The 13,317-nt window shown below is 48.1% G+C and overlaps 1 protein-coding gene across 2 annotated transcripts in view; it reads left to right on the top strand.

Annotated features, from left to right (window-relative positions):
- The window catches only part of VPS41 (VPS41 subunit of HOPS complex), a 177,980-nt gene that overhangs the window by 78,765 nt on the left and 85,898 nt on the right, over positions 1 to 13,317 (top strand). For both annotated transcript variants that reach the window (XM_043978700.1, XM_043978701.1), the window contains one exon: positions 11,558 to 11,620. In XM_043978700.1, coding sequence (XP_043834635.1) covers positions 11,558 to 11,620 — 63 coding nt within the window. The remainder of the gene's footprint in view (positions 1 to 11,557; positions 11,621 to 13,317) is intronic.

Raw genomic sequence — 13,317 nt, 5'->3', positions numbered from 1 at the left:
GCTAGAAGCCTGATGTCATAGGTAGTGTTCCCCACCCAAGGCCCCTCACCTCTGCAGAGAAGTGGGGGAGGTCTTCTCAGGTCTCTTCTCTGGGCCCTGGTGTGCCCTTATTGTTCTGCCATGCTCCTATTGTTTTGTTGGTTTTGTTCTTCAGTTGCCGTTGTTGTGGGCTCTGTGTCCGGTGGGGTGAGTTCTGCTGATTTTTCTTTGCATTCGTTCCCAGAAGTCTTTCTGAGCTCCTCACAGCAGCGCACTGACAACATTCCAACGTGGGCCGCCATGTCTTTAGCCATCCCCTGCATGCCAAGAGCTGGGCTATGACTGTGGTAGAAAAGTGTAATGCACCCTAGCCTGGGGTGAGGACCAAGGAGGGATGGAGAGGAAGAGGCCTGGTGCGTGCAGGGCCCACCCCCTCCTCAAGGAGGCCCGGCCCTTGATCAAGGCCCAGCTCCTCTTTTGGTCCCTGGGCCTCCTGCCATTCCTCTTTGCTTATCTCACTGCTTCCTTCTCTCTGCTGCTTTAAGATCAGGTGCAGAAAGAATCCTAGTTGGTAAACCTTTATGAAGCCCCACGTGTGTGTCAGGCAAGGGAGGCAAAGAATGAGAATAGACAATCCCTGCCCTCCCAGAGCTGCTGTTCTACGGGGGAGACAACAAGCAAGCAGCTGTATCTAGGAGAGATGGGAAGCACCAGAGTGCAGGGCACCAGGAAAAGCTCCTGTAGAGGGGGGCACCGGCGCAGAAGCCAGTTAGGAGTGACCCTTGCCTTGCTTCCAAAGCTCTGCTTGGTACCTGCAGCCGGAGACTCCCAGAGTTTTGGAGCTCCACTCCTTCCCTCTGCATCTTCCCTAGAGAACACCTGGTGTCACACCTGATCTTCCTAAGCCCTTCAAGCTTCCAAGAGAGCTTTTAGGGGGTTTATTTCATATAGCAATGTGAGTTTCAGAAATGTGGCCCACCAAAACCTAGAAAAGACTTTTAGTTTGAAATATAGATCAACTTACTTTGTATAATGCTGTTTCATATCCTTGCTGGGTAAGCAGGACATAGTTATAGGAAATAATAGGAGGGGAAGAGATTTGCAGAGCACCCAGCCATATATAATTTACGATACTGGTTTTATTAAATTCTGAGTAAGGCATAGTGACTTATCTCTATATCAGACTACTAAGGTAGCTGTGCAGCCTAGTGGGTAGAGCACTGGGCCTGGAGGCAGGAACAGCTGAGTTTAAATCTGAACTCGGACATTTACTATGTGACTTTGGACAAATGACTTAACCTCTGTTTGCCTCAATTTCCTTAACTGTAAAATGGAGATGATAATAATAATGCAGGGGTGTTGTAAGGATCAAATGGGATAATATTTGTAAAGTGCTTAGCTCAGTGCCTGGCACATAGTAGGACTATGTAAACGTAAGCTAGTAGTAAGAAGCAGGTGAGCATCTTGCTGGAGATTGAATTGAAAAGGTGCAGATCTGAATTGTTCTGTGTATTTTTCTAGCTCATTTCCTAATAATGTCTTATTTATTCATGCATCCATCCAACTAATATTCATGATGTGTGGGTGCTAGACCTTTGACAGCTTAAGCGCTCTTACTGGTGCTCTTGTGATTTGCAAGAAAGGGACAAGAGGTCGTCGGGTCCATTTGTTAGGAGCTTCTGATGATGTGTTCAGCTGTTTCCAGTCATTCCGTCTGAGGGTTGTGCTCCCCTCTGCATTATGCATTCACAATTTTCAAGGCACATTCATCACCTGGCATTTATAAGATCATTTACACCATTATTCAGCTGGTAGTATCTGCCTGTTCATTTACTGTTACATCAATCTTTTCCATCAGGTGCACACCACCAGTTATTTACCCCTAGATACCCTTCAACTGAGTAAAAATAATGTGTCCTTTATTTTAAAAAATATCTCATCTTGAGTATCAGTTGTGTCCCCACAACTTTCCTGCTTTGACCGTAAGGAATAAAGGTCGGTTGAGTTTAGGGCCAATGTGCCCAGCTTTGGAAGCTTGAAGCGCTCTCGTTACTGCCCGTTGCATGCTCAGGTCTTGCTTGCAGTGTTTACTCACACATTTGTTTTTTAGATGTGGACTTCAGACTACCTTGTGTATGGGATTAACATAAGAGAGGCATGTTCTGTGTGCAATCCTGGGGAGATTCAGTGAATGTGTTCTTGAGCATAACACAAAGGGGTATATTTCAGAAGAATCAAGCCTTCTTCCTGGGTCACCAGGAATTCAGATTGATGGAAGGAACTGAGGTGAGATAACCACTTTAACATCTGTGGCTTCACTCCACTGATGATAAAACTGTTGGCTCCTAAGGATGAGTTTGGACAGACAAAACGAGGCAAGCACAGGCATCCAGAGGAGTAGAGGAGCTCAGAGCAGGCCATCATTCAGTACTTCACTGGGACCATGACTTCCTGGTGTGGAGGCACCTTCTCCACTCATGCACATTACAGCCCATCTGCATCTTCTCATCCTCAGCAGTTCCTGGCTGTCTCTTTCTGTAAATCGCCATAAAGGATTTGTCCCATGTCCTGGGGGCCTCCTTTGGCTTCTCTAATATTTAATGATCACCACGTCTGTTTGGTGATTCAGCTAGCAAGCTGTGCTCCCTCTTGTTACGTGGCCAGCCTGCCTGCTTCTCACTCAGCTCCTCCCCGGAAGGATATAGTCGATTGTCCCTGAGTTTTGTACCTCACTTGTGGGCTGTATGGCGTACACAGAGAAGACTAGTAGCTCTGATGTGAGGGCTGCCCAGCCCTTTGCAGGGCCGCTTTCTGCCTCTAGTGTCTACCTGAGCCACCTGACTCTCACCTTGGCTCCAAGAAGATGTGGAACCTTCAGTAGCCACATCCTGGTAAACCATTTAGGCAGGAAGGCTGAACCAGGTTGAGGGTAAATGAGGGGTCTCAGTCCCGTCGGTGAGTTGGGGGTATCTCACCCAAGTATGTGAAGACTTCTCCTGGTGGAATGGGCAGCTGAGAACAATTGATTCCAATGGCCACGAAGGCAGCTGAAGCCGACTCTGTGGAGCCTTGGTTAGACACTGAAAATTCCAGGGTCAATCACTGCATCTTGAGCCATCACCAGTCACCTTGACTTTGTCCTGCCACTGGACTGGGATGACTCTGGAAGAGAGAGTGAGGCCAACAACTTCATGCAATCTCTTAAATGCAACTGATGCGTGAGTCAAAAGACATCACCCATACCATTTTACCATTTTTACCTATCTCGTGGTCCTGTGGTGGCAGGCAAGTGATGAAGCAGCAGGTACTGATACGCTGGGAACAGTAGTCATAAACCTGTACACAGACAGCCCAGGCCACGGGGTTATCTTTTTACTGGTAGCAGCAGTGGGATTTGGCAGCCCCTGGGGGTCTGAGCAGCCTTTTCAGGACCACACTTTTCATCTCCTAGTGTGAGGACAGGACTAGAAAAGGTGCCCTCAAAATTGTCTGTTTACCCATCCCTGGCCTGATTACCACTGCAGGCAGGGATCCCACCCTGCGGTCGGAACACAAAATGTACAAAGACTTCTGCAAAGATGATTCCATTCACCATCGGTTCATGGAATGTGCACACACTTATATGGGCAACACAGAATCCAATAGGCCTGAAAGATGTAGAGCCCTTGTTGTGAGAGAACTCAGCAGGCATCATGCCTGAGAGAACTCAGCAGGCATCATGCCCGAGAGAACTCAGCAGGCATCGTGCCCGAGAGAACTCAGCAGGCATCGTACCCGAGAGAACTCAGCAGGTATCATGCCCGAGAGAACTCAGCAGGCATCATGCCCGAGAGAACTCAGCAGGTATCGCATCCAAAGAGCAGCCCTGAGTGAAACAAGGCTGGCAAGTGAAGGCCAGCTTACTGAAGCCCAAGCTGGATATACATTGTTCTGGAGTGGTTGCAGTGAAGGCGAGCGCTGTGACTCTGCTGTAGGTTTTGCTTTCAAAACTAATATAGCCAACAAACTTGTATGCCTCCCCAAAGGAGTGAATGACAGGTTCATGACAATGTGATTGCCACTTTCAGTAAAGCACCAAGCCACCATCATTGGTGCCCATGCTTCCCCCATGACAAACCCTGATGAGGTCAAAGAAAAATGTGATGAACCTGGAGACCTCATCCTCAATGTGCCAAAAGAGGACAAGCTTCTAGTTCTGAGTGACTGTAACACTAGAGGAGGCTCAGATTGCCAGACATGGCAGGAAGTCCTTGGGAGGAACGGATTTGGAAACAGCAACAGCAGCAGTCCTTTACTGCTGAAGACTTGGGCATCTCACGACCTTCTCAGCACCAACCCTGTCTTCTATTTACCTAAATAAATAAAACTTTGTGGCATTTCGTATACCGTGTGATTGTAAGGAGAACAAAGGACAGGTTGTGAGAGTGATAAAGGCACTGCGTGCCATAGCGTGCTGGACTGATCATAGACTTATCCTCTCCAAGCTCAATATTCCCATTCACCAACAGTGCTTGGCGGCCCATGTCCGCAGATCGGAGCGCCTCTGGGAGCAGAAACAGTTTGTTGCTAACTTGGAGGAAAGCGGAGCCAACACAGAAATGGTGGCAGTGGAGCAGCCAAGGAGTGGGCTGCTGTCAGGGATCTGGTGCACAGCATTGCATGTGGGCCAGAGCACTCACAAACATCAAGATTGGTTTGATGAAGATGATGGGGAAAGTCAGATGCTGCTAGGTGAAAAAGAATTCCTCAGGGTTTACCAGCAGGACAGTTTGTCCACCCCTAAGAAGGCAGCATTTAACTCCATCAAAAGTAAAGTAAAGCTTAGAGAGATGCAGGATTCTTGACTCAGTAAGAAGGTAGATGAAATTCAGTTTTATGGGGGCAGTGGATAAAGCATGGGCCCTGGATTTAGGAGGACCTGAGTTCAAATCCAGCCTCAGGCACTTGACACTAGCTGTGTGACACTGGGCAAGTCACTTAACCCTCATTGCCCTGCTCAATCAATTAATCAATAAACAAACAAGTGAATAAATAAAAACATAAATGAATGAATGAATGAATAAATAAACTCAGTTTTATGGTGCTAGTAACAATCCAAAGTACTTTTTATGATGCCCTGAAGGCTGTTTATGGGCCAAATAACCATGGTACTTCTCAGCCACTCGGTGCTGAGGGAGCCACATTGATTAGTAACAAGGACATGATCCTGGAGAGATAAGCCAAACATTTCCATAGTGTTCTCAACAGACCATCATCAATCAATGCTGAAGCCATTGACCTTCTACCTCAGGTTGAAGTCAATCCCTCTCTAGACAAATTTCCAACTGAAGAAGATGCTTTGAATGCCATTATGGTCCTCTCCAGTGACAAAGGACTTGGTGCTGATTCTATTCCAGTCGAGATTTACAAAGTCAGGAGTTCATTGCTAATACAAAAGCTGACTAAAATCTTTCAGATTATATGGCAAGAGGAGGTTATTCCTTAGGAATTCAAGGATGCCTCCATTGTCCATCTCTATAAAGGTAAAGGAAAATGATTGTCCTGTGACAATCACAGGGTGGGGTCTCTCTCTTAGTCGTTGCTGGCAAGATGCCTGCCAGAGTCATCCTTGATAGGCTGACCCTTCGCCTAGAAGATGATTATCTCCTGGAGAGCCATTGTGGCTTCAGAAAGGGCTGAGGACCGGCCTATGAGGCGTTTGCTGCCTCACAACTCCAGGAGAAATGCCAGGAGCAGAGCAGAGGTCTGCATGGGATGTCTGTTGGCCTGACCAAGGCCTTTGACACTGTCGGTCATGAGGGCATTGATGACAAAACTTGGCTTCCTGGAGAAGTTCATCAGTCCTGTCGTTTTCACAGCAGCGCGCTTGCCCGGGCTCTGGATGATGGACGATGCTCTTGTGCTTCCCCAGTCACCACTGGGGTGAAACGAGGCCGCGTGCTTGTTCCCGTGCTTTGCTTTTTAGCAGGATGTGTCGTCAGACGCCTTCAGTGAGGACAGACAGCAGCCGGGTCAGCTCCCCCACGGATGGTAAATTTTTCAACTTGAAAAGGCTACAAGCCAAGACTAAAGAAGAGGGAGTGTTTGTGTATGATTGTCTGTTGGCAGATGATTGGGCACTCATTGCAGCCTCTGCAGCTGAGATGCAACAAAGTGCTGCTTATGCTAATTTTGGCCTAACAGTGAATACCAAGAAAACGCAGGTGCTCCACCAGCCAGCACCACAGCATCCATATGTAGAACCATCAGTTACAGCAAAGGGAGTTTTGAATACTGCAGATAAGTTCACTTACCTTGGCAGTCTACTTTCCAGGGATGTACACATTGATAATGAGGTTGGCACACGCACTGCCAGAGCTAGCTCAGCATTGGGGAGGCTCTGAAGGAAAATGTGGGAGAGAAGAGGTATTAGACTGACTACCAGAGCGAAAGTCTACAGAGCCGTTGTGCTGATCTCATTGTTGTATACCTGTGAAACCTGGATAGTATTTCGGTGCCATGCCAGGAAACAGAATTGCTTCCACTTGTCTTGGGAAGATTCTAAAGATCACCTGGAAAAATAAGATAGCAGACACTGAGGTCCTCTCTCAAGCTAAACTGTCAAGCATTCAAACTGTACTGCAGAGAGCCTGGCTCTGATGGATGCGCCACACTGTTCGAATGCGCTTCCCTAAAAGACTATGTTATGGAGAACTCACACAGGGCAGGCATTCACACGGAGGTTGGAAGAAGCGATACAAGGACACTCTCAAGGTCTCTTTTAAGAACTCTGGAATTGATTGCATGGTATGGAAGACACTGGCACAGGACTGCCCAGCATGGTGTGCCCACATCAGAGAAGGTGCTGTGCTCTGTGAGCAAAAGCAGAATTGAAGTAGCTCAAAAGAAATCAAGATGTGCAAATTTAGAGACTCGAACCCAAATGTTCACGTGGCCTATTTGTGCCCAACCTGTATTAGAGCCTTCCAAGCTCATAGTGGTCTGATCAGCCACAGTCGGACCCACTGTCACTTGATTCTAACGGTGATGTCATTTTGCTCCCCTTCAAGAATGAAGGACAATAACCAACCAGCTTTACTTAATACTGACCATTTGTCTTCTCACAGCCTTTTATCTGGCTTGTAATTTTGATACCACGAATCACTGCAATGCCTGGAAAACACTGATATTAAAAAGATGGTCTTTGTGACCCTAGACAGGTAATGGAACCCGTCAGGGCCTGCGGCGACTTTCTGAACCTGGGAGTTACAGAACAAGTAGTTCCCTACATCAGTAAAATCACTTCTGAGCCAAATAGCCAAACAAACCAACAAACAACAATGATGAAAATATACATATTATATAAGAATATGTATATACATGTATGTTTGTGCTCACACACATGTACATGCAGACACATGTATACACAGGTATTTGCATATGTGTATGCACGTACACCAGGCACATGCATATGTGTATGTCTACATGTAGTTACACACATATATATCTACATGTGTCTTTATCCATTCAGATCATCGATTGAGGTATGGGCTTCCCTGGTGGCAAGCAGCGTGGGATTGTTGAAAGGCCTATCCTGTTCCTCTTTTGTTTCCAGGGTGTGAATTGTCACTGAGGTCCCAGACTCCAAATCCCATCCTCTTCCTCCTATACCAGAGTCAGTGTCAGAGCTGGCTTCAAATCCTGCCCCAGACACTTCCTAGCCAGGTGATCCTGGGCAGGTCACTTGCCCTCTGTGGGCCTCAGTTTCTTCATCTGTAAAAAACAAAAGGTTTGGGCTTGGTGGCCTCTAAGGGTGCTCAGCTTTAAACATATAATCGTGTGTCCTGAGATGCTGTATGTGTGTGTGTGTGATGCTGTTGGGGGCTTGTTTACCATCCCTAACCTTTTGTGTTTTGTTTTTTTGTTGTTTTGTTTTGTTTTGTTTTCCTTTGATGAGGCAATTGGGGTTAAGTGACTTGCCAGGGTCACACAGCTGGTAAGTTTTAAGTGTTTGAGGCTGGATTTGAATTCAGGTCCTCCTGAATCCAGGGCCGGTGCTCTATCCCCTGAGCCACCTAGCTGCCCATCCCTAGCCTTTTTTTTTAAAGTGAGGCAGTTAGGGTTAAGTGACTTGCCCAGGGTCACACAGCTAGTAAGTGTTAAATGTCTGCGGCCGGATTTGAACTCAGGTACTCCCGACTCCAGGGAAGGTGCTCTATCCACTGCGCCACCTAGCCGCCCCATCCCTAGCCTTTTAATATGCCCCTTGAGTTAAGTATCCATGTTCTGCAAGTTTCTGATTAGTCCACAAGCCTTTGGCCTTTCTTGCCTCTTAATTTCAACCTTTTTTTTTTTCATTGTTTTTCCATTTCCCCCATTTTTCCATTGTTTCCCACCTTCATATTGACATGATATTGAATGTCAAGGTAGATGTCGACTTGAAGATTCATGTGAAATTCTTCAAAAACATTTCTCTACGACTTTGCCCTCTGTAACAGATAAGTGCTTGGGAACCTCTGTAATCTATGCTTAGGACCACAAGATGACCAGGGTCTCAGTAAGCAGCCTGTCTCTTCTTTGCTGGGTAATGAAGCTGCCTTCAGCTCGCCGCTCAGAGTCTGTGAGCCGCCCTCCATTCCCTGCAGGGGCATGGTTCCTCCCAGTATCATTTGTAGCGTCCTTGTGTGGGGTGGAGTTCATCCAGCAGAATTTCCTTAGTTGTGGATAGAAATCTCAAATTTAGATGATCAGAAATTTAGATGAGTGTCTCTGGTCTGATCACAAGCTCAGTGATGCCTGGCAGCTTCAGGGTGAAGCACCAGGAGCCGATCTTGGTGTCCCAGGCCTTGGTTCTGATCCACTCTCCATCCTTGGTTAGGCGTGTCATCTTGGCTTGGCAAGTCACTCGCTGTCCTGCTAATGACTCCTCATCTCTCTGCACCTGCTCACCTCACACATGTAGGTGATGATCCTCGCCGTAAACACCTGCCCGACTTGTCTGGACCAAGGCTCTCTGAAAGCCCAGGTGTGCTCCATAGCTTCGCTCTGTGTCTGTGGACTGGCCTTCTCAGGGGCCGATGGCTGCCCAGCTGCACTTTCTTCTCTTTTCTCTCCCCCCGTTAGCCCAGTGTCCCGGCACCGTCCACTAGGTCACGTCCCATTTTTGGGGCCCAGTAGAGTTGGGCCAGCTGTTGGCTGTGTCTGCCCTTGGTCTCCCTCTGGTCCCTTCCTTCATTTCTCTGATGCTTCCCTTGCGGGGCTTCTCCTCAGCAGCTCTTCACCAGGGGTGCTTCCTGAAGCTCATGACTCCCGACCACTTCTGCCTTGCTCTTTGGAGGCTGCTATTTCATGACTTAGAGCTGTCCAGGGCTGCTGAAATGAAAAGGGCGATTATCATCATCATGCTTTTCTGCCTCTTCACTGTTATCGCTGGGGTACAGAAGGAGTTCCCCAAAACCTGGGAGCCGTTTTGTGTTTTTGTTGGCCACAGTAATTCTCCATTTACTACATTTTAGGGAGATAGCCGTCTGCATGTGTGTAAGAAGACGACGTACACACACGAGATCACATACTCCCCAAGTATTCCCTCCCATGACTGGACTGTAACACAAAGCTTTGTGCGGTATACTGGCTGTAAGGGGATCACCTAGTGCCACCCCGACTCCCCACTGTCACTGCCTTCAGCCCTTCCCTGGAGCCCGGTCCAACCCAGCCCCCGTGCTCAGTCAGAATCTTTGTTCTTCTCTTGGCTTATTAAATAACCCAGAGAAATAGCAAACCATTCACTAAAAGAGCCAGACTCTTAGCAGGAGCAGCCGAATTCACAAACAGAGGCACGGAGATAATTGCTTTAGCTGACCCCTTCTGGAGCCCAAAGGAGAGAGAAGAAAAAAACAAAGTGTGAGGTTTCTTTAAACTTGGAGGCGGGTCCGGCAAGTTCCCACTGCCTGCCTGTTCCTTCAGGTTCTCGGAGACGTGGGGTCAGGGGATTTGGCTCTTGAACCCCAGCTTCTGCCTCCAATCAATCACCCTCCTCCCCTTCCTCGCATTAGCGCTCAGAACTCTCCCATTGCCCTCTTCCTCTAGGGAGATGGATTGCACTCTTTCCAGTTGTAGACAGTAGATTTTTCAATTTTCCTTTGAGAAACAATGCTCAGCTGAATCTAAGCATTGTCATCTTTGGCAAAACCTTAAACCCGCCGTTGGGAGATTTGGGGGGAATGATCCCATCCACCTTCCAAGGCACTGCCAAGGCTGTTACTTCTCCTTGTCCTTCTCCCCTCATTCCCCCCTCACAGGGCCCCTCCCAGCGAGAGTATCAGGCGTGAGCTTCTGGGCTGTTGGGTAGCATTGATGAGGCCTCCGCTCTCAGGGTGGGCGCTAGAGTCACTGCTGCTCCAGGGGAGAAAAGAGCAGGGAGGGTTCAGACCTGGCTTCATCCTCGGGAAGCATTTTAATCTTCTGGAATCTGAATGTCGGGCACAGGTGTGTGCCCTCCACCACCTCCCCTGTTGTTGTGAAGCAGCTGACCACAGCTCCCCGCCAATGCCAGGGCCTCAGAGAGCCAATGTTAAAAGACATAGCTGAGAACCAGAGAGAGCCAGTCTTGCAGCCGGGGAGACCTGGGTTCAAGTTCTGTCTCTGACCCTGAATGGCTCTGGGGGTGAGCTCAGCAAGTTCCCTGACGTCTCAGTACCCGGGCGTCTCTGGATGACTCATTGTCCAGCCCTTGCTGGGCAGCATTGGCCAAGGGAGGCGGGTGGTCTTTGGGAGCTCCTGATGGGATGAGGTCATGAGGGCTGAGGCGGAGAGATGCCAGGAATCTGATGTGGAAGGAGCTGAGGAGGGAGGTATGTCCTGGAAGCTTCCCACTGGCCGGCACAGTGCCTGGCACCCTGTCATCCTTCAGTAAAAGCTTCTCGTCTTCACTACCTTGGGGTCCATTCACTGTGCCTGCACTCCACGGTGTGAGGGCCAAAATCTAGTAGACAGAAGGTTACATTGAGATTCCTGAAGCTCAGTATTTCCCTGTATTGGTCCGGCTCCCAAAGGTTAAGACATAACATGTTTTTGTGTATTTTCATTTCCTTTTGGGAATTCAAGAAATTAATTGAAGCTGTTGGAAGACCTTGTAGAAAAGGGACAGGTGGTGAATAAAATAGAATGTCCCGATCTTCAGGGTAAACTGATAAAAGTCAGCCTTGCTCTCTCTTCTGTGCTCTCAAAGGCAGGTCTGCATGAGGATCTGTGTGACTCACACAAACCCAGGCCCCTTTAGGAATAGTCTGTGGAAGCAGTGAAAGAATATTAATAACTTATTCATATCTGTTTCATTTCGAAAGGGTCTCTTCCATTCAATAGAACAGATTTGTGGTGAGCAAAGGGACCTCTTTGTCTGTGCGGTGCTTGTAAAAACTTAATTACAGTGGAGAAGCTCAGTCGTGATGAAATTGTTTTCATAAGCTATTTAATGGAAATTGCAAAGGCCTTGGAATTATTAAATGTTCTACACATTTTAATGAAAGCATGTATTGTCCCCCACTCAGCAATCTTTGGTGGGAGGGAAGATGAGCTGACTTGATCCGTTTATATGTTTTAGGTGCAAGTATTTGGACTGTATTCCGGGGAAGAATTTCATGAGACTTTCGACTGTCCGATTAAAGTAAGTATGCGGTCACTTTCTCCTGTAAGGGTCCTTACCTACATAGACAGGAGACCCACCCTGGTGCACGAGGAGAATTTTCCCTTCTCTCTATCCTTTTGTTCAATCTTTTGTGTGCCTGGTAATTTCAAAGCTATGAAAGACACAAAGTTGAACAAGATTCTGGCCTAGTCTTATGGGGGAGAGACAAGCCAAACAACAAACCAAAGTAGCAAAGAGATTTGATGCCAAATGCTATGGAGGACAGAAACAAAATGTGCTGAGGGTTCAGAGGAAGAAAGAACTCTGACTGGACTGACTGGAGGCTTCATGGACAAGGTTCCCTGGAAGTTGCCTGGAAGTAGCAGTTTATTGAGCAATAGCAGGCAGTCCTGGGTGAGGTAGGGAAGGGAAAATGCTGTGCTGCCTTCTGGGAGCTTGCACTTTGAGGAGGAAACCTGTAAAAATAGGTGCAGCCTGAATGGCAGGTTATCTTCCAGGGAAGGCACTAGCCCTGGGAGAGGAGAAGATGGGAGCACCGGCAGAGATCTCCTTCAGAAGATGGGGTTGAGGGGAGTCTTACAGGAAACCAGAGAAGCCGGGATGCAGAATGGGGGGGGCAACACGCCAGGGACAAGCACAGGCAGGGCTAAGACATGGCGGTGGGAGGCGGAAGACTGTTTTGCAAGGACCAGGACGAAGGCTGCTGGCCATCAAGTACACGGAGGGGCTATTGATTGCTATTTGATCCTGGAGGGACAGGGAGCCACTAAAGAATATTGAGTGGGCGGTGATGTGGTCCGATTAGTACTCTCCGAAATCCCTCTGACTGCTGAGTGGAGGATGGACTAGCCTGGAGAGAGAGCTGAGGCAGGGAGACCCTTCAGCAGCCCCTGCGCTCATCTTGGTGTGAGGTGGTGGGGGCCTGCCCAGGGAAGCCCCGGGATTGGGGAATGGAGAGAATGAGGTCAGGGTTCAGATACGGACCCTGATTATCTGTGAGATTGGACAAGTCATCCAGCTGCTCACACGGACAATGGGGAATCTGGACCAGGTGGCTCCAAAGCTCCTTCTGCCTCCGTGTGAGGGGGTAGGATTTGGGCTGGCTTGGGTGGGAGGTAGGAGGCAGGGCAGGATTCATTCTGAGCAGAGGTGATAGGAAAAGCAAATATTTTGAAGAAGAAAAAACCAGAGCTTGTTCAGGGAATGGGCCCCTTGGACCGAAGGAGAAGGTGCATGCAGAACAAATAATAGGGTATAAGAATGAAAAGGAGATTAGAACGAGGGCTTTGAATGCCAGGGGAGGAAGGTAATAAAAAACTAGTCAAGGTTCTTGGGCATAGGTTTTATGAAGATTCCTTGGTGCCAAGACCTATGAGGATGATTGATAGGGACAGACTGTGTGGGGTAAGAGCAGGCATGCGGCTCTTGGCTTTTTGAGAGGGAATAGGTGTAGGGCAGAGGATGTTGGGTTTGAAGCCAACCTGGGTTCATCTCTGGGTTCTGCCATTCACCACCCATGTGGCCTCGGACAAGTCACTTTACTCCTATGCCTCAGTTTCCTTATCTGTAAAGTGGTGTAATGATGTGGTTGGAGGTGATAGCTCTGAGGTCCCTGGCTCAGCAGGTCCTGTGAGCCTATTACAGCAGACTAAGGGAGATGTAATAAGAGTCTAAATTGGTGGTGGTTGTTATTGACTTGTTTCAGTCATTTCTGA

The sequence above is a fragment of the Dromiciops gliroides genome, chromosome 1 (assembly GCF_019393635.1).
Source record: "Dromiciops gliroides isolate mDroGli1 chromosome 1, mDroGli1.pri, whole genome shotgun sequence".
Classification (NCBI taxonomy): domain Eukaryota; kingdom Metazoa; phylum Chordata; class Mammalia; order Microbiotheria; family Microbiotheriidae; genus Dromiciops; species Dromiciops gliroides.
This window is presented reverse-complemented; position numbering and strand designations above follow the sequence as displayed.